General features: G+C 45.9%; 1 protein-coding gene across 1 annotated transcript in view; it reads right to left on the bottom strand.

Annotated features, from left to right (window-relative positions):
• Kif6 (kinesin family member 6) overlaps positions 1-21575 on the bottom strand; it is a 301138-nt gene that overhangs the window by 140037 nt on the left and 139526 nt on the right. Inside the window, exons 11-13 of the mRNA XM_038343786.2 lie at positions 7609-7714; positions 6350-6485; positions 2994-3209 (exon numbers count right to left, since the gene is read on the bottom strand). Coding sequence (XP_038199714.2) covers positions 2994-3209; positions 6350-6485; positions 7609-7714 — 458 coding nt within the window. The remainder of the gene's footprint in view (positions 1-2993; positions 3210-6349; positions 6486-7608; positions 7715-21575) is intronic.

A 21575-nucleotide genomic window follows, 5' to 3' on the forward strand; every position in this document is an offset into this window, starting at 1 on the left:
GGAAGACCTAGACACAAAGACCCTGGGAAAACTGGTTATGTTCATGTTTAGGTCTGAGGACTGGGCCAAAGAGATGGTCTGATGTAGTAGGCTGGGTAAGGAAACTCAGCAGTGCGTGCCCACATTGTCTATGCCGTCTTTGTGGCATTTCTTCCACTGGGTGGAGGACAGACCCTCCCTCAGAGGTCTTTTGATCCAGGCAGTCAAGGTAAACCAGAGAACCTTTCCAGCCAGCTCTTACATGGGTAGTCAGGAGACGATTTCTAAGTTTCGTGAGTTGCGCTCAAGCAAGCGACAGTGCCAAGCTCTGAATACTGTTTCTGGACCCCAGCAGTAGAGCTGCTCACACACATCCACAACGGCCCAAACTTCCACCACTGTAGGGCCGGTGGCCGGGGGGAGGGGGGGCAGTTCTCATTTCTCACATCTGCAGAGATCATCGCCAGCCACTCAGAGACCTGGGGGTTCACCTCGCCCTGACTTCTCACAGCCTAGGCGCTACCTAGCCCTGTGCACTCCACCTCCTTAGCACCCAAGATGCCTGTCCCTCTCTTAGCATTTCCAAGCTCTGGCACAGACTCGGGAACTTTAAACTGCCCATGAGTCTCAGCACCTGCTCTTATGTTTGTCTACGCATGCCACCACACCTGGCCTTCCCATGACCAAGCTCCCACAGGATGGCTTGGCAAATACTCAAACAAAGGGTTCCCTTTCATTGGATTAGTCTCCCCACTCACACCTGAGCATGGCAACCCTTTCTGTTTTTTTCTGACATGATCCTAGTATGTGTTCCTTCAATGACTCTGCTCTCTTGGTCTGTAAGTATTCTAAGGTCAAAGCTATGTTTGTCTATACATGGCCTCACCTGCAATTTGAGAAAAAAACAAAACCCAAGCCACAGGATACCGATTAAATGAGTTAATTAGAAGTGAGACTTTAGCCTAGTAACTGGTATATACAAGGGTGGTACAAACCTTGCTTATAATAAATTGTGTGCTTGGATCAGCAAGACAATTAAGTGGAGGCAGGGGCCTGCAGGATGACCTAGGCCAATCAGAGGAGCTAAACGGTTCGAGGAGTGACCCTGGATGCTCAAACATTGTTCTCTGACCTGCACATGCAGCCTATGACAACACATGCCCATATCTATAACCACACACAATGAACACTTTACAATGCACTATTTCATAAGCTATATGCTCCACACATACATGCAGAATGGACTGGCCAGTGAAAGAATTCACCAGTCCAGGTCCTGCCCCCATCTATCCCAGCCAGCTGCAGTTTGTAATCGAACGTAGCAGGGCTGCGTGGAAATCAGTGCCAGAGAAGAATCAGCAACCCTTGCTGTACTGCTTTCCCTGCCATCAACAGTTCAAACATGGCATCCATGCGGCGGTGTTGTGGAAGAATTAACTGAGGCAAGGTGATGCGGACATAACAGATGCAGGAGTGGGGGATCACAGAATCCTGTTACTGGATGCTGTGGCCAGTAACTAAGATGCTCTGCTTAGAAAGCCTAGTCTGCTTTCTTTTCTTTTCTTTTCTTTTCTTTTCTGTTCTTTTCTGTTCTTTTCTGTTCTGTTCTGTTCTGTTCTTTTCTTTTCTTTCCTTCCTTCCTTCCTTCCTTCCTTCCTTCCTTCCTTCTTTCCTTCCTTCCTTTCTTCCTTCTCTCTTTTTTTGAGGCAGGGTTTCTCTGTGAAGCTTTGTGACTGTCCTAGAACCCTGGAACTCGCTATGTAGAACAGGCTGGCCTCAAACTCACAGAGATCCCCCTGCCTCTGCCTCCTAAGTGCTGGGATTAAAGACGTGCTCCACCACTGCCTGGCTCTGCTTTCATTTCTGTTGTAATGAAATATCTTGGTCAAAGCAACACAGTGCAAGGGAGCTTATTTCTTCATAATTCCAGCCCGTTATTGTGGGGAAGTCAAGGCAGGCACCCAAAGTGTTACCCCCATGGGCAGGAGCAGGAAGACAAATGTGGGGATCCTTTCTCGCTCACTTAGATACCCTTCTTCACTCTTCAGCAGTCCAGGACGCAGACCAATAATAATACTCCCCAAGTTCAAGACCAGTCCTCCCACTTCCAAAACACACCTCTGTATTACTGAGGGAGCACACACTGAAAACCATGCCAGAGATATCAAGACAAGCCCCCACAGCTACTCTAGACGGCCTATAGGAATATAATACAGGCCAACCCAGTGTAGACAAGTTCTTAGCTGAGGATTTGAGGTCATTCCAGGTCATCCTAGGTTATAGCAAGTTGACAAATAAAGCTAGCTGGCATGGCGCCAGGCTTGCAAATGAGAACAGACAAGATGCCTCAGAGAGTGTCACACGTCAGGTGGTCCCTCCTAGCTAATATGTACACAGGAAATGCTATCTTACATGGCTAATAGGGTGTGCTTTCTAACCCTCTGCACCCTACTTCAGACTCCTAGGGTCCAGGTCAGCCATGGCCTCCACTACATGCTGGTCTACAAACAGCCAGTGCACAAAAGGAAGCCTAGACTTCTAGTGAGTTTTTAGAAGCTGTACCAACATCTCCATCAAATGCTAGAGATGGAAAATGAGCCTGTGGATGAGCCCAACCCTGTGAGATCCTATGATCTCATAGTTTCGTCACTTGGCTGTGGACAGCTTACATAGGTTTTGATAGCATCATCACACAGTGCCACAACATAGATCTCATTCTTCCTTCCCTGTCACAGGAAGGGGTTTCTTCCCCTCCCTTGGCTGAAGCTGACATCTCTACTTGTGCCCAGACCCGTGTGCCTTCACATCCACACCACATCACAATCCACCACGACACACTTGTTGATTCTCACCCATTCACTCGTGAATTTTGGAAACAGGCACTTCACTTGAAAACAAATAATTCTAACAAACACATCGACAGAAACTTGGTCTTTGCACAGTTCAGACGACAGGATGTAGTGTGGAAATCCATCACGGTTGATGGAGAATGCTGGGAATGTGGGGGAACCCACCTGTTTTTCTGTGGAGCAAACTGGATCTGTGTCTGCAGATGCTGAGGTCCTGGGCCTGGCTCAGGGCTGAGGAGGCTGAGGTGCTCGGACCTGCTGGGCTCCCAGGAGTGAAGGGTGAGTTCCGGGGCACCCTAGCATCAGTCTTCTCCGTGCTCGATAAGAGAAGAACATCCTGAGTTTTCTTCTTTTCCTTTTTCAACATGTTGACCAGGATATCTGAAATCTGATTTAAGGATTTAGTCACTCCTGAGAGGTGATCACAATCAGACAAAAATTCAAAAAGAAATCTCTATGCCCAACCAGACAATTGCAGCCAGTGCACTTTGGAGCAGGCTGACCGCAGGAGGACAGCAACTCCTTGGATCTGTGCGTGTGCAGATGTGAGCGACTTAGGAGGGAACCAGCCTTTCATGGTGGCACAACGAAAACTATCAAACTGAAAGGTCTTTGAAATGCTGAGTAATGCTTGTGTGAACAAGTAGAATGGAGCCTGGAGGGTGCAGGCACTTGGCAGACTGCTTGTCCAGCATGCAGAAAGCCCTGAGTTGTTCTGAACACCTCATTAAGTCAGGTAGTGCAGCGCATGCCTAGAACCCCAACACTCTGGGGTAGAAGGAAGATCAGAAGTTCAAGGCCAGCTTTGTCAACTTAATGACTTTGGGGACATCCTGGGCTACATGAGACCCTGTCTTCTTTTCAGGAACCCTGCAAAAGGCTGGCACAGAGGGTGCAGATGCTTGCCAGTGCTGGGGGATGGAGAAAGGCCTACACCCGAGGCTTTCCGGTCACTGTGACCAGGCAAATTGGCTATCTCCAAGTTCAGTGAGACTTGTCTCAAAATATGAGGTGGAAAGTGACAGAGGAAGACACCTGATATCGACCTTTGGCATTCAGGAGAGCACGTGTGCACATCACACTCACACACAGGAATCTTAGAAAACACAGGAATAGTACAGGGGAGAAGACCGCTACACAGGATGGAGGAGGAGCCCGGTTTACACATGATTTTGAACATGTAACATGGAAACAAACTGACTTCCATATTCTCCCTCAGGTTTAACTTCAACTTGTTGATTTCTAGATGGCCAATCAGTTCTCCCTTAGAATATTCTATGTGGCTTCCTCGCTTGCCTTGTTAGAATGTCCTGCCCAGAGGCGTCCCGGCCTCTCAGAGCATCTGTGTCCTGGCTTCCCATCATGTGTGTTCCAGGTGTTGAACTCGTGGCTTCACACACTGAACCCTCTCCCCAGCCTTTCTCTCAATTCATGCCACCATTGGGAAGCCAAGTCTCAGGGTGCAGGAACCTCCTGACTTCTTCAAGTGTGACGTACCTAGTGTCACCCCTGTGAACAGCTACAGGATCCAGCACAGTGAAGAGGGTGGGGCCGGCGCACGTATGTTTCTCGTTCACTCTCACTCCTCTATAAACACATGCGAGCCAGCCTGGACTGGTCCCTCTCTACCACATCTCATTTCCTTCCTCCTCAATGTGTAGATGTTCATAAGCCCTGGCGAGTACTGAGTGGTTGGTAGGAGTATTTAGGGGGAAGATCCCAGTCTAGGATCAAGTCCAAGAAAAGAAACAAAACACAGACTGGGCTAGGGCCAGACCTGAGCCGTCCCTGGAGATGGATGGGGTAAGAGAGAGGGAAGGAATGCAGGGCGACACCACTGTGAGCAGCACTCGGAGACAAGGGCGTGCGTGGGGTGCAATCCACAGTTGGACTGGCCGCTGCTGGCTGGGTGATAAAGTAGCTAATGCTGACTTGAGTCTGACATGGGGCCTGCTAAGACTCAACTAAAATTAGAGACTGAAACTAACGAGGCGGCTCGTCTACGTTGTTTGGATTTGTTTTTACCTCTTTACCACTGGTTTGCCTTTGTGTGGATTATTTGTGCATATGTAAGCTCCTCTCTCTATGTGTATGTGTGTGTATGTGTGTGTATGTGTGTGTTGTATGTATTTGTTACATGTGTATGTGTGTGTGAGTGCTGGTGTCTGCAAAGTCCTGAAGAGGGCATCAGATGCCCCAGAACTGTAGCTACAGGTAGGTGATTGTGTACCCCCTGATGTGGGTGCTTGGGCATGTGTGGTAGGAAATCGACTTAGTTCCCCCTAGAAGAGTACCAAGTGCTTTCAACTGCTGAGCCATTCTTCTAGCTCCTCTACACATTGAAAAATTGTATAAAACATGAACATACAGTATGATACTTGTTCGTGGGTCCCTAACACCGTGTTGGGGACTGAATCCAGACCTGTGTCTCAAGCTCCTGCAAGATTTAACTGCTCAGCCATCTCCTGTGTAGATAAGACTTTTTATGTATTTTACATAACAGCTATACTTAGTAATTTTTTAAATGAATAAAATATGTCTATAAAAATTGGGCAAGTTATTTCTTGTGAGTGTTTAAAGACTATATATGTCATGAAAATGTCAAATCTTCTACAAGAAGATTGAAAGGTAAAAGTAAGGAACAGTACTGAAGAAATTTCCAGAGTCCTAAGGTCTAAGCAGCCCAGCTGGGACTCTCTGGAAGTAATTGCTTCTGTCTGCACCTGGGCCCACCAGCAGCTACTGCCCTGAGCACCCAGGAGACACTGCCTCTGGGAGTCGAGACGAATGCTGTCTTGCGCACTCAATCTTTGCTCACTGCCTAACTTGGGAACATCTGTATGTGGGACTCAGGACAAGAGATCTGCCCTTTAAATAAAAAGTCACATCTAAGCCAACACTCTGTTTCTCATAAACTAAATGCCATGTGCCATGTTTGTTCCAGTCATCTTTTGAGTTTCACCCACACACCAGCCACAAATTCTGGGCCACGGTGAGGCTGTGGTTAACATGGGGTCTGGTCAGCTGGCTAAAGATAACCAGCTAACTTACTGACTCTAGACTCAAAACACAAAGCCCACCACAGAGCAACCAAAATATATTTGAAAAAGATTTAGTATTAAGAGTTGGTATGGTACTAGCAAGAGCTGAAACGTTCTTGGTAAGAATAGCTGTACCAAGGCTTGAGAGACGGATCGGCTGGTCAAGAGGCTTACCACCAAGTTTGACAACCTCAGTTAGATTCCCAGGTTTCATGAAGTAAAAGGAGAAAACTGATTATCCTCTGACCTCTCCATGTGTGAACACACACACACACACACACACACACACACACACACACACACTCTCCAAAAACAACAACAACAAAACCAAGCTAAAATGCTAACGTCAGATGTTTGCTTGAGCTCTGCAGGTGTGACCTTCTCAGTGTGAAGCAGGTTGGGATAGGCTGGGACACTGAGGAATGCAGGCATACCACGGGGAATCTACATGTTCCCCCCATTCCAAGCCAGAAAGGATACTGATTTCATTGTCCCTCTGCTTGAGCAGGTCTCGGAGCTTTGTAAGTTCTTCATCCTTCAATGGCTCTTGGCATGGTTGGTGTGTGGCTTCGGAGAAGACTGTATTCTTCATGCTGTCCTTGTCACTCAACAGCTTCTGCAAGTTGGGAAAAGAGCCTACTGAGCACGCCCACATCCTAAGTTTCTTTGCTGCTGTGCTGGTCCTAGTACACACTGGTCACGCATGTCTGCCCTTACCCTTCCCTTTCAGGCAGTTACCGTATTGGCTGGATATGTTTTCCCTTCTCCCTGCCTTTCCCATTTCTATCTCCTTTAGCTTCTCTCTCTTCCAAATCCCCTTAAATAGTATCCCCTCTGGACTCCTCCCCCTTGTTGTGAATTTATTCAAAATTGAAGCATTCCCTCCCAGAGTGAGGAGGGAAGCTCCATGACTCAGAAAGCAAAGCAAGAAGCAAAGAAAACTTCCAAGGCACAGGAAGCTCCTGAAACTTACAAGTCTCAAGAGGTCCTTCCCCCAAGGTTACCAAGCAGTAGACAATCACTGGAGGGAGACTTGTAATGTGGCCTGTAGGTGGCAAAGGAACTCAGCCTATGCGGTTTTCCTGAGTCATCACCCATGCTGGGGCGGGACTTTCAATGACACATGTGCTCTGTAACCTTAATAAACTCATTGCTTCACCCAAATAGACTTGGCAGAAGAACCCATCTGGTCTGTTACTGCTAGATAGATGTTTGTTTATATCGCTACAAAAAAAGGGTACAAAATGCTCCCTTGTCTTACAGTATCTTCTTAAAGTGTACAATATTACACATGAAAACTGGTGACATTCCCACTCCTTTATCACAAAAACAAAACTTCAGAGGCTGAGGAAAATTAGTAAATTATTCAGATAAATAAAAATACTGGAAAAATAACCTGGACACAGTCATCTTTAAACTGTTTAAAAATGTGCATGTTCACATTTCGTGTTCATGGGTGTGTGCACATTTGTGTGTTTTGGCATAGACATATTCTGGGCACAGGACAGGGAGACTTCTGGCAAAGGAATCAGGAGTTTGTGGCCAGAGTTTATTTGTAAAGCTCGATACAGTCCCTGCAGCTGACCAGCGGTAGTCACAGCCTGGCTGGATGGGCAGGCTGGTTTCTGCATGTGTGAAGCTGGGTCCTGGTGTTTCTAGAGTTGGTCAACAGGAAGAGTTTTATTGCAGTTGGAGCATGGCAGGACATGGCTGAGACTGGAGGAAACATTGACATTTACCTTAAAATGATGAAAACAGCGATGGATTTTACGCATATCGGCGCCAACTTCCAGTCTACTCTCTGGATCTTGGTCTTCCAAAAAGGATGCTATCAGTTTTTCCAGCCTAAAAAGCACACAATCATGAGAAGGGTGAGCTAGAAACCCGGGCTGATGGCTTCTCTGCAGCAGGGCACTTGAAGCACAGGACACTGGCCCTGCATTTTCTTAGAATTCACTACTTTATTTGACTGTGAAAGCGATGGGGGAAAGCATATTGATAAAGTGAAATCTGCAATTATACATTTACTTGGCTAATTTCCAATGAATGTTTTCATATAAAAGCTACCTAAGGGCTGGAGAGATGACTCAGTGGTTAAGAGCACTCTCTGCTTTCCAGAGCATCTGAGTCAGGTTCCCAGTGCTGTTTAGTGGCTCACAATCACCTGTGACTCCAACTTAGGGGATCCAAAGACCTCTTTGGGCCCCTGAGGGCACCACATGCATGGGGGCATTCATGCGTATGCATGCACACACACAAACATATAGAAAATTTTAAAAGTCATTTGATTTCTATAACCTACCCATTCTAGGCACATAAAACCTTTTGCCTGTGTGTGCCAAGCTGCCACATTGTTAAAGTATAAAAATAAAGAATTCCTATATTAGTTGCTGCCCCCACCAGCACTCTTCCTGGTGGACCCATGGCATCCACAGTGGTTCTTCCAATCTCCCCATGCTCCCCACACCTGCCACTGAACACTTCCCCTGGGACCAGACTGAGAAAGCCAAGCCACGGCCACACGCTGTGCCTTCTCTCCTCCTCAGGCATCAGTGCTGCCCCAGGTAGCTCAGGCTCACTGCATCTCTATCCCTAACTGAGAACACTCTTCCTTCTTCTCAAGGCTCTCTCCCACTGGGCTTCTTCATCACTATTCCACACAGAATCTCTTCTCTCCACTTTCAATAATTTTCATGTTCTCCTTATTCTAAAAATCAAAAATGAAAAATACCCCCTTGGGGGAGAAACAGACAACCCTATACCCTATTGGTCCTAAACTCGTTGGCAGTATCCCCTGCACCTGCTGTATTCTATAATCTGAGGATGTGCCTGTTCCGTCCCATTCTCTAATTGACAGGACCTCATGAGAATCACAACAAGGCTGGGAGAGTTTCAGTCAGTAGAGGGCTTATCATGCAACCAAGAAGCCTAAATTCAGAACTCCAACACCCATGTAATAAGCCTGGGGGGGGGGGCTTGCCCGTAAAACCCAGTGCTGGGGAAATAACAGAGGTGGCCCCCGGGGGCTTGCTGGCTAGCCCGTCCAGATGAATGAGCAAGCTCCAGGTTCAGGGAGAGACCCTGTATCAAAATATAACATGCAGATAGCAAACATTGACCTCCAGTCTCTGTATACATGCTCATGCACATGTGAGCATACACTCCTATATATGTGCATACACATGAACACACACACACAGATGACAAAAATGATGAAATAATTCTTGATGCTTTGTGTCCCACCCCCAGCATTAGATGCTCAGTGCAAATACATGGGTTAGGAACTGGATTTATCTAATGGGATTCGTTCCCTTGTGTTGAATTGGGACCTTAGAAAGGAAGACAGAAGGCAGAGGGGGATTACTGTCAGTACCTAAGCTGCAGGCCTCTGAGCAGTCCTCATATCTTCCTGGCATGACGAAAACATGTGCACACTTCCAGACACACTCCCCTTCCCGGCTGTTACCAGTGGCCCCACACAGTGTACGATGATTTCTGTCTCAGAGCAGACTTAGGTTTGTTTGTATTTCTTCCTGCAGCTATAACATGTGCTAGCTGAGACTGTCAAGTATGAGACAATTTATATTGTAATTCTCTTTTCTGACTTATTTTTGTTTTCTTGAGACAGAAGCTCCCATCATAACCCAGCATGTCCTCACATTCACTAGGAAGCCCAAACTGGCCTCCAATTGATGCCAGTCCTCCTTCCTCAGCCTTCAGAGATTACAGAAATAAGCTACCCACCTACCATTATCTTGTAATCTTTGAGGATTTTCTTAAGATGTAGAACTGTTTCCAATTTCACATTTTTTTTTCTCGAGACAGGATTTCTCTGTAGCTTTGGAGCCTGTCCTGGAACTAGCTCTTGTAGACCAGGCTGGCCTTGAGCTCACAGAGACCTGCCTGCCTCTGCCTCCCATGTGCTGAGATTAAAGGTGTGCACCACCGCCCGGCCACTTTCACATTTGTGTGCATGTTGCTATGATGAACCACTCTGACAAAAGCATGTAAGGGTTGTTGTGGAATATCACTTGAAGATGTGTTACATTTGTTTACGCTGTGGAACATTTGTTTCATGATGCAAAGATGTGTTGCATTCTTTTAAGTTGCATTTGTTTAACTCTGTGAAGCTGTGTTACTTTGCCTGTCTAAAATACCTGATTGATCTAATAAAGAGCTGAACAGCTAATAGCAAGTCAGGACAGGGATAGGTGGGGCTGCTAGGCAGAGAGAATAAACCGAAGAAGGAAGAAGAGGGAAAGAAAGAAAAGGAGAGAAGGATATATAAAGGCCAGCCAGAAATGGAATGAGAAGGAAAGAAAAGATATACAGAAATAGAGAAAGATAAAAGCCCAGAGGAAAAAGGTAAATGGATTAATTTAAGTTAAGAAAAGCTGGCTAGAAATATGCCAAGCTAAGGTAAGGCATTTAAAAATAATAATAATAATCCATGTGTTATTTGGGAGCTGGTGGGAGGGCCCAAAGAGTAAAAAAAAATACAACTACACTCCTTCCTCTCTCTCTCTCTCTCTCTCTCTCTCTCTCTCTCTCTCTCTCACACACACACACACACACACACACCCCTAAATTATCAAAATAGTCATCATTTAATGACCACATTCTCTATTCTCCTAAAAAATAGCAGGGAACTTAATCAGAGAATACTTAAGAAACAATATTATGAAGAAAAACCACAGATACAAAAGTACCGTTTGGGCTAACTGTAAATGTTTAAAATTATTTGTGTGTCTGTGTGTGCATGTATGTGTGTGGGTGACCACAGAATCCAAAAGAGTGTGGAACCCTTTGGGGCTTGAGTTACAGGCATCTGCGAGTCAGCTGATATGAGCACCCAGACCCCAACACAGGTTCTCATGATACATCAATGACTGCTCCTGGCTGTGGAACCCTCTCTCCAGTCCCAAAGTTACGAAATACATAAGATGTCAAAGGTGGCCATGAGTGGTGGAATTAAGTATAATGAAAACTTTATTTTCAGTCCTCTCACAAGACTAATAAAAGGAGTAACATGGGTAAACATGATACCGAAGGGGAACACGCCGAGGATGACATGGGAAAACATGATACCAAAGGGGACCACGCCGAGGATGACACGGGAAAACATGATACAGAAGGGGAACACGCCGAGGATGACACGGGAAAACATGATACAGAAGGAGGACACGCCGAGCATAGCATCCAGGGAAAAGCCTGACTTCGGAGCCGGGAGACTGAGCCTCAGGTGAGACTGCTCCAGACAGTGGCTGGGAAATGCAGTCATGGAGGCCAGAAGTGGGCAATCAACAGGTGTTCGTCTCACAGGATCTCTCTGGGTGAAGAACTGCCTGCTCACATGAAGGGTGTAAGCAGGCTCAGTGAGATGCTGATGATGAACAAGGGACACACATGATCTCAAACATATCTGACAACAAGTGACAGCGGAGAGTGACCTGCCGCCAGGACAGTCTGTCCAGGCCTAATGCCCAGCCCACGGAGAAGGGAGGCGAGAGCTGGATGCTGGCTGGCTTTCCCCCTGCTCGTCACTGCCCTTCAGCTTCCCCACAGTGCTGCAGATCCCCCTGGGCTCTCTTGAGCACCCCTTACTGGCCCTTTGCTGTAGTGGCATTTCATTTGTATTTTAATAAATAAAGCTTGTCTGAAGATGAGAGAGTAAAACAGCCACCCAGGTCAGCCTTACAGACCAGGCAGTGGTAGCCTACCTCTTTAATCCCAGTAGCCACACTAGTTTCCACAGAAACTGGGCGGTAGTGGTGTAGGCCTTTAATCCCAGCCCTAGAGGGGAGAATGAGATGGAGGAGACAGCTCTCAGACACGGTCTCATTCTGAGATTCTGGAAACAGGATCATCACTTCAGGCTGAGGTGGAGGTAAGAGTCAGTGGCTGGCTGCTTTGCTTTTCTGACCTTCAGGTTGAACTCCAATATCTGTCTCTGGGTTATTATTAATTGTGCTACACTTAGCCCTGATCCTTTTAGAGGTAATGGTACCAACAGAAAGAATCAGAAGTCCCTTTCTGGGCCTGGAGTGGGTCAGGGCAAACTTCCCTTTGCCCCACTGCTCCCTCATTTCAACTTATTTATTCGCCCATTGCAAGCTATTTGCTAATAGTTACAAGGATTGGAAGCAATAGGCAGGTTTCTGTGTGAAGATATTATCTTATTTCTATGCTTTTGCAACACAAGATAATAATAGTAATTTATTAAATGTATACACTGTTTAAGTGAATAATGACTGTCCATGGCCAAAATGAGAGATAAAAGGAATATAAATTATTAGCCACCTGTATTGACAACTCCTTCTATAAAGTCTACATGCAGTGTTTGAACTCCTTGTTTGCTGCAGGTAAACACTATGTAAATACCAGTTCTATTAAATAACCCATGATACCTGAGGGATTAGCTCAGAGGAAAGATGATGGTGGCATTGTGGGTTAGTGAGCAAAGATGCTAGGCAGGAATGGAAGAGGTGGCAGGAGAATGGAAAAGACAAGTCACGCTTGGGCAGGAAAAATGACAGCAGAAGCCAGGTAGGGAAGGCTAGAGGGCATGGCGGAGGCTGAGGCTGCTAAGACAGAAGCCAAAGTGCACAGGCAGCTTCCAGAAGAAGGCAACAAAGACCCAGGTAAAGGACTGAGCACCAGAAGCTGGAATGTGGAAAAGCCCCACACAGAGAGCCCTTGAGGCCAGTACAGAGACTGAGGCTGGGGAGGGAGGAAAGGGAGTCAGACAATAACAGGTCCTGGGAAGACAAAGCCAAGGGAAAGGAACAGAGCTGGCAAACAGGAGGACAGGGGAGAGAAAGGTTTAGGTGAACAGAACCAAGTACACATCTAGGAAGAAAATCAAAAGACTTAAAGGCCTATTGGCGAGGTCTGCCCCTTCCAGCTGCACACCCCGCAGCTGAAGTCTCCTCGGGCTTCCTACCTGCCCAGCTACTCCTGAGCTGAAGAAGAGGAAGAGGAACCTAACCTTTGTTCCACATCTCAACTCTTCTTCCATAGAACTGTCTTGGATAAAACTGAATTTGTTGACAACACCAAAGTTTCAACTATACAATTCTCAGATCATTTCTTTAGCAAAAAATTTAAATCACAGCCTTGTTTTAGAGTTTTTAAATACACTATACAAATGTATCTATACTTAATTACACAGAAAAACCTGTAAAAAGTGTTGAAAGATGGACTGAAAACATTTTGTGATGTAAAAATATGGAGTAAATATGTAGTGGTTTGAATGGGAATGGCCTCCATTGGCTCACATATTTGAATATTTACTCGCCAGTTGTTGGAACTCTTTGGGAGGGATTAGGAGGTGTGGCCTTGTTAGAGGAGGTGTGGCCTTTTGAAATTTTAAATGCACTTTAGAGTTTAAAAAACCCATGCCATTCCCAATTATCTCTCTTCTCTGCCTGTGGTCCAGCGCCATGCCTGCCTCCTGCCATTCCTTGCCATGATAGATGACACCCTCTTAATAAACTCTTTCTTCTGTAGGTTGCCTTGGTCATGTCTTACCACAGCAATAGGAAGGTCGCCTTTCCATATGATAACAGTCCACAACTTTTTAGAAACACATTCACACAATACTGAATCTAAAACAAATTTATATAAGTCAAATCACCCAGTATCATTAAGTTCTAGTTATTGAATTAAATCTGGGTTTATAAGGGAACTACACCCTCAGATGCAATATAATGCCAATAAATAATATAACAATTTAATAGTTAGAAGTTAAACAAACAAAATTCTGTTGCTATGGTCTGATTGCTTACTCCATAGCTCAGCTTTTGCCCGCTAATGGCTCATCCTGCTCTTGCTCAATCACTGTTTGTGGAGACTATTAGAAACCAGGTGTCAGGTGGAGGTGAGGTTTGCTTTGTTCACAAGTGCTAATTCATACCACAAGGCTTCTTTAAGATGCAGGAGATCTGGTGTTCTCTTTTGATCTCCATAGGCCATTACACTCATGTGTACAAACCCATGAGTGCGTGCACACACAGAGACAGACACACATACATGTACTCACACACACACGCACTCAGACACACATACATGCACACACAGATACCACATACACATACACACACAAACATACATACACACATATACAGGCACTCCCATACACACATACATGCATGCACACATATGCACATACATACTCACATACACATACACACATGTGCACACACTCAGAGATACTAACCAGCTTAGTTTTGTCAACTTGGCACATACTAGAGCAGTGGGGAAGGGTCACCTCCATCAGACTGGCCTGTCTGCAAGTCTGCGGGGACATTTTCTTGATTGATGATTGATATGGGAGTACCTAGCTCTCTGTGAGTGGTGCCACCCCTGGGCAGGGGGTATATAAGAAAGCAGGCTGAGAAAGCTTTGGGTAGCCAGTCAGTGCAGCTCACAGACTCTGCTTCTGTTCCTGCCTCCACTCCCCCCAATAATGAACTACACCCTGTAAGCCAAGTTAACCATTTCCTCCCCATGTTTTTGGCCAGCATTTTATCACAGAGAGAAGGAAAACTAAATTATAAATACATTAAAGAATCAAAATAAGTCCTTACACTGGGTGGTGGTAGCACATGCCTTTAATCCCAGCATGAAGGTGGCAGATATAGGTGAATCTCTGTGAGTTTGAGACCAGCCTGGTCTACAGAGCTAGTTCCAGGACAGCCAAGTCTACACAGAGAAACCCTATCTTGAAAAAACCAAAAAATAAAACAAATAAATAAATACAAATAAATCCTTAAAAAGATAAACATTAAAACAAAAGCTTAGAACTCACAAAGCCCGAGGAGCAATGAGCACAGATTCTGAGAGTAGTAAAAACCCTGCAGACGCGAAACCGCCTGCCCCTGCAGACACACCCATTTTCCTAAGCCAGGAGCAAGTATTTGGACATCTGATGAAAGAGCTGTCTAGACCCAAAGAGCCCACTGTGTCAACTGTAATCCGTAAATTAATCCGTAAATGAAATTAGCATCCACGCCTCGTCCTTCTTCGCTTTATTTCCTTCTAAATTCATTCCTTTGGTTGATTAGAACCCTAAAGGGTTGAATTTAGGAGAATAAAGGAATCACCCATGTGAAGAGAGCGTCTTGATGGAGACAGGCCTATTTAATCCTATTAGATAGCGATTCCTTCAGTACCCAAGTGCTTCCACAGCCCCCAATGATAATTAACACAAGCTGTGGACCACACTTTTCGTTTAGGTTTTAATATCTTCAAAATGCAGTGTCAGGACCCAGTCGCTTCGTGCTGGAGTACAAAGACTTCATCTGTAGTGAATTATGTCTTCTGAGCTACTTCAGAGATCTGATTTCTTATACAGTGGGAGAGATGCACATTAGCACTAATGACCTCTGGGAGGAATAGCCCACGAAATTCAGGGCTATTGCACATAGCCAGCCATTTTATCAGAAGCCAGGAAGAAGGATGCCTGGGAGGCAGGAGACATGCATTCAGGACCAAGTGAGCAGATAATCCATTACCCTTCCCCCACTAGTGAATGCCCGATTGCTTGGTCTTTTCTCATTCAAGTGGTGTGAATTAGCTGTTAGATAAAATATTGGCATTAGTTAAGCAAGATATTTCTCAATCTTCTATCACCAAGACATCCCCGACAGGAACTAAATTTAGAAAATGGATTAAGTTGGCCACTGCATTAATGGAGAGTCTAAGGCAAGAATAACAATTAAGACCATGCTATGCTCTTCATTGGACACTTTCTGACCACTCATCGTGATCCACATGCTCGGTTCATAAGACACACAGCCAGTCTGCTCCTTCTGCTCCCCTGGCCTTTGGTCTTCCATGTTTGCACCAGTTACCTTCCTCATTGCTCTGGCAAATGCCACAGCACAGGGGAGTCGCTCACGGTGACTCACAGTTAAAAGGGCTGCAGTCCATCATGGTGGGGAAGCTATGTTTGCAGGAGGGTGAAGCAACCAGTCATCTTGAAATTCGCAGTCAGGGAGCAGAGAACAAAGAACACTGGTTCTCAGCAGGCTTCCTCCTTTCTAGGCAGTCTAGGTCCTCAGTCTGTGGGATGACGTTACCTACCTTTCAGGGAGGGTCTTCCCTCTTGAGTTAACCTACTCCAGGCACTCACTCAAGGGTATGCTCAGAGGTCTATTTCCCCGCAGCGTGGAAGAAAATTTCGTCAAGTTGATAACCTATGTTAACCATCACAATGATGCCTTAAAAATACCAGGGGCTGGAGAGATGGCTTAGTGGTTAATAGCACTGGCTGCCCTTCCAGAGGAAGAGCGCCCACATGGCAGCTCATAACTGTCTGTAATTCCAGTTGCAGAGGTTCTGACACCCCTGCTGGCCTCATCAGTCACAAGGCATGCTGTGGTACACCAACATGTATGCAGGCAAACCACCCAAACATAAAACTATAATAATGATCTTAAAGAAAAGTAAAGTTAAAAAACCTAAAACCCTCTACTTTACAAATCTTAACAGTTTTAAGGCAAAAATGTTCATGGAAATGGTGCAAATAAAAGTATAACTCTGGTCATACAAAATAATGCTGAAATAGTCTTGGAAAGATTGGGCTGCACATACTTACACTGATAAATTATTTGTGGTTTATACACAATTCAAACTTAACTGGGCACCCCATATTTTTATAAGCTCAACCTGGCTACCCTCAACAGAAAGGCTGTAGGCCTCCCAGTTCTGAGCTGACCTGTAGGTGCTTGGTGCTGGGGAGTGGTTCCCTGCTGCAGCTGCTGAGTGCTGGGTGCAGACCCTCCCACCCATCTCCGCCCTCCAACCTATCAGGAAGGCCTGACAACTGTTGCTCCTTAGTGACCTATGCCCTAGTAACACATTTGAAAGAAGGTCCGAGGCTACTGTTCTTTCCTGAAAGAATAAAAATGCTGGAAGCTTTGCTTATGGCATCAGAATATGAAGAATATACTATGTTTTTGATTGACTCTGAAGCTAATAATTCAGAGAGCCATAAAGCTGTTCTAAGCTCTGAGGGGGCTGGGATTTGTGAAGATGGATTTTTTCCGGGCAAGCAACCAACCTGGCAGGAATCGTGGCTAGCCCATCACCGTGTCTCTGAGGCTGCTGTGTATCTTTAAAATACGTGCCAGACGTGTAGTTTCACTTGCCTTGGTCCTTCTACCTGCAAGACTCTCCAGGCCAATTTTACTTTTCTAAATCTTTCTTGATTCACCTAATCTGTCAAAAGTTGTCCCTCTTTTTCCCCAGTAGCAAGTAATTCCTGCCCTTCTAATTACCCCAGCACTTGAGTTTAGGTAGAATTATTTTACTTATGTGTTTACAAATGTGGAAGAGATCTTGTGGTGGGAGCTTGTGTGTCAGTTTGCATGCAGGCTAGAGGCGATGCCTGCTAACTTACTTACGGTTCTCCACCTTATATTTTGAGACAGGGACTCTAGCTGAATTTGAGGCTCACTGATTTGACTATAGTGGCTTGCTCGTGAGCCCCAAGAATTCTGTCTCCATTTCTGTAGTGCTGGGATTACGACAATGAGGCACATACATCCCCTCATTCCCCACCCTATGGGTTCTAACCCAGGTCCTGCTTGTGTGCCAGGTACTGAGTCATCCTCCCAGTCCCTAAAGCTAGGTACAATTTGACTCTTTATTCTAGATTGCTTTCCTTTTGAGAAGGAATTACTGTGTGGTCAGAAGCCAGCAGCACCTCCCCTTTCTGTTTGAAGGCCACGTGGTAGCCTCAGGAAGCAGCCGATTTAGCATTGTGTTTGCCTTGGCATGAACTGAGCATTTTGTCATTCAGGTCGGACCCTGCCTTGTGTGGATCTAGGCAGCAGCACACAGGGACAGAAGGAGCCAAAGCAATAACAGTGCCATGGCTATGCCCTGGGTGACAAATCTACAGCAGGCATCTCTGTAAAGGCCTGGGTGGGGGCACTTGTGAACTGTCACCGTCAAAACAAAGGCCAGCATTCTAACCCGAGAGCAGTCATCAAGGGGACACAGCATCCTCCCTCCCGAGTCAGAGGACTGGATAGCTGGCTCAGCAGTTAAGAATACTTACTGCTCTGGCAGAGAACCAGAGTTCAGTTCCCAGCACCCATGTTGGGTGGCTCAGAAGCATCCAGCATCATCTTCTGGACTCCAAGGGCATGCTTTCACACGTGTGTGCATATACCCACATTCATGTACACATTGTGTCATTGAAAAGAGAAAGGAAAAGAAAACCTCTCTCCCCTAGACTCACAAGCAGCCCCTTCCTAGTGGTTTACATGATTATCGCTGATCAATACAAGGAGCAGCCACACGGACAGGCGCCAGTCAAGCCACACTATTCAAGGCATGTGCACTGAGCATGCTAAATATGGTCTCATATTGAAGATATGAAAACCTGTAGAAACCACTTAGATCATCTCCCCTTCCCTAATCCAGGAGAGAAATGTGACACTTTGGAGGGTCAAGCTTAGCCGAGGAAGAAATTTCTACTCCACACCTAGAGAAGGGCCTAAAAGGAGGCCACAGGCAGGACAGAGCAGCCAGGGAGTGCCCCAAAGTAACTTACGCCCTGGGTTCACAGGGAATAGCCTGGAGTCATCCCATGACTTCTTACGGTCTGTGTGCACATGTGACTGTGGGATAGGCATGACACAAGTCACGTGAGAACATGACTGTGGGGTGAGTGTCTCACTGGAGCGATCAAGAGCCCCTTCAGGCCTCCCCGGCTTCACAGCAAAGAGGGAAGGCTTGGCTTTAGAAGCTACCCATTTGACTTCTGTATTTCTGCGTGTCAAATTACCTCATAGGTTACTGGCCCCATGGTTACTTGAACTGGGAGGAAGAATGTCGGTGTTGACCTGAACCTTGGGCTTTATCAACTGTGACTACTTCTGCATAAACTGTCTGGTACTCAGCTGAGCACTGGTTAGTAACTTTGCTTCTCACAAACCAAAGCTGCGTCAGAGGCAGTGTGCGGGTATTTACTGGAGATCTCTGTTCTCTGTCTTGCTTCAGAAGTCACCATTTCCTCCTGCCTGCTTCAGGAGTCAATCTTTTCTATACAAATCATTTTCCTTTCCCCACCTGGGGAATAGCTCAGAATGGACTATCTTGTAAATGAGCCAGTTAATTAAAAATCAGTCCAGATAAGCCTGAATATCTGACGCTGATCAGCACAGAAACATCATGACGACTCTAGAACACCCTAGCATTCTGTCACTTAGGATCCTTAGAAGGGTACCATGCGGGGACATGGTGAGCGATCCCAGAACTTGGAAGGAGGCACTTTGATATGTAGTGACTTCCTCTTTCTTTAAAAGTCATTTATATTATGTGTGTGGGAAGTGGGTGTTTATGAGTGTGGGTGCACACATGCCAGAGTGAACGTGTGGAGGTCACATGACAACTTGCCAGGATCCGCTCTTTCCTTCTCCTGCATGGGTTCCAAGGATAAGGCTCAGGCTATCAGGCCTGGCAGCAAGCACCTTTATCTGCTGAGCCATCTCATGGGCCCATTTTTCTCCAAAAGCACAAAATCCTATCTCCAGACTGGGAACTAAGAGTGAGGTTACCCAGAAAGCAGAGGAAACACATGCCTGTGAACATCAGGACGAAGTTTCCCATTTGCTGGAGAAGCACCTAGTACCGCATCCTGCCCGGCTCATGCCAAGAGACCAATCTAGAGTCCACTGATGAGAAAAGCAGTGAACACGCATGGCAGCCAGACAAGGGGAAATCTGATTTCTCCAGAAATGTGTGGAAATGGGATCCCAGGCAACAGTGGCTACTGTGAATGGGGGCAAAAGAATGATGGGTTAATGACAAACACAGAAGGAACAACCGGGAAATCCAAAGGGAAGAGGAGGCGAATGAGGAGCACCCTGGGACAGAGTGGGAGCAATCCAGGCTCCAGGCATCATGCCTTACTGCAGCATCTCAGCTACCCTGAGATAACGGGGCAGGCAGTTACCCAGCCAGACAGGGAAAGCTGAGCACTTGACTTTGGTTTGTCTTGGGAGATGTCTCTCTTTCCTTAGAAGATGTAGAGTTGGGACAAAAAGAAAAGCCAAGTTTCTACCAAGAATGCGTGAAAGTTGAGTGAGAAGTGTTTGGACATGGGTTGGCATGCACTCGGGTTGGCATGGAGAATAAATTAAAGACACTTCCTTGGGGCACCACACGTATTTAGTATATAGACCTGTGTTGACATATGCTATGAACTCAGACTTACACAGTCTTGATACATCAATAAAATAACTTTTACATGTATTTGTGTGTGTGCATGCACGTATATGCTACAACATGCATATGGAGGTCAGAAGATGCTAGCAGGAGCAGGTTCTCTCCTTCTACCTTTTGGGTCATGGGAATGAAACATCAGGCCAGGTCTTGGCAACAATCCCCCTTACTTACTGAGCCAACTTGCCTGGTCCTGCTCCAGCAAGTCCTTTAGAGACAATTCTCTGCTAGGAAGTGCTTAAGGAGACTAGCCCACCCAACCATTTCTGTTTATTAGTCGTAAAATTAAAAAGAAGAATGTACTCCAGTGGAGCTGGTGACATGGCTCAGGGGAATCCTCAGAGGCACCAAGTGTGTGGACTCAAACAGGAGACAGTTCAATCCACCTCCTAAAAGCCATGGGGAGGGAAGCTAAAACAAACTGTTCCCTCTGAACTCTGCTTAGCCCGGGGATTTGTAAGCAAATGAGACAAATCAGAAGATTCACTCCAAAGTTAGGTTCGAAATGCACACAGAGCTCCAGCCACCCATCAAAACCCCAGTGAACAAGCAGCATCCTTCACCATGTCTGCAGCAAACCTCAATTCATCTTGCCCTTCTTAAGATTCCACCATGTCCCCTCACAATCTTTAATGTCTGAGTGTTTTCAGTGCACCTTTTACTCAGATGTTGAAATGAGAAATTCAGAAAATGGGAAGCAGAAGATTTTTGTCAACATGTCCAGCGTTTGAAAGAAAAGAACAGAGAATGCAGAATAAAAACAACCGTAGGGGGCAGTACCTGGAAAAGTGCACTGCACTGGTAAAAGAAAACATCTGCGCATAGTTCTGTGGGCGCAGGGACCCCTTGGGAGAGGCGAGGAGACAAAGAGATTTGCATTCCACACCTCGGGCTTGGACAGCACAGTTCCAAGCCCCTTGCAATGTCGCAGCTTCCTTCCAGTGCGGACCACCTCCTTTTCAAACCTCTGCCTGCCTCTCACTGGCTTACATGCAGGCGTGGGCACATGCATGTTTCTTAGCAGCACACACTGGGGCTGAGAGATGGCCCATCAGTTACAAGACTGTACCACTTTTACAGAGGACTCAAGTTTGGTTTCTAGCATCCATTTCTGGTGATGCTTAACCTGCTTATAATTCTAGCTCTGGGGGACTCTTCTGGCTTCCACAGGCAACTGCATTCACATAAACAACGCGCGCGCACGCGCGCACACACACACACACACACACACACACACACACACACACTCATACATCAGTATTTTTTAAAAATTTAAAAATTAACAAATTATCTAATTATGCATATACACATGCACATACTTGCAAAGATTTAAACAAATTTTCATGTCAGTTTAAATAATAATATAAAGTTTATGCATCTGCTGTCTTTATGATTCAGGTTACTACTCTATTTTTGATTTTGCAAGTTTTACATGTTTTAGGAAACTTTTCTCCTCAGGGAATACACA

The sequence above is a fragment of the Arvicola amphibius genome, chromosome 9, assembly GCF_903992535.2.
Source record: "Arvicola amphibius chromosome 9, mArvAmp1.2, whole genome shotgun sequence".
Classification (NCBI taxonomy): Eukaryota; Metazoa; Chordata; class Mammalia; order Rodentia; family Cricetidae; genus Arvicola; species Arvicola amphibius.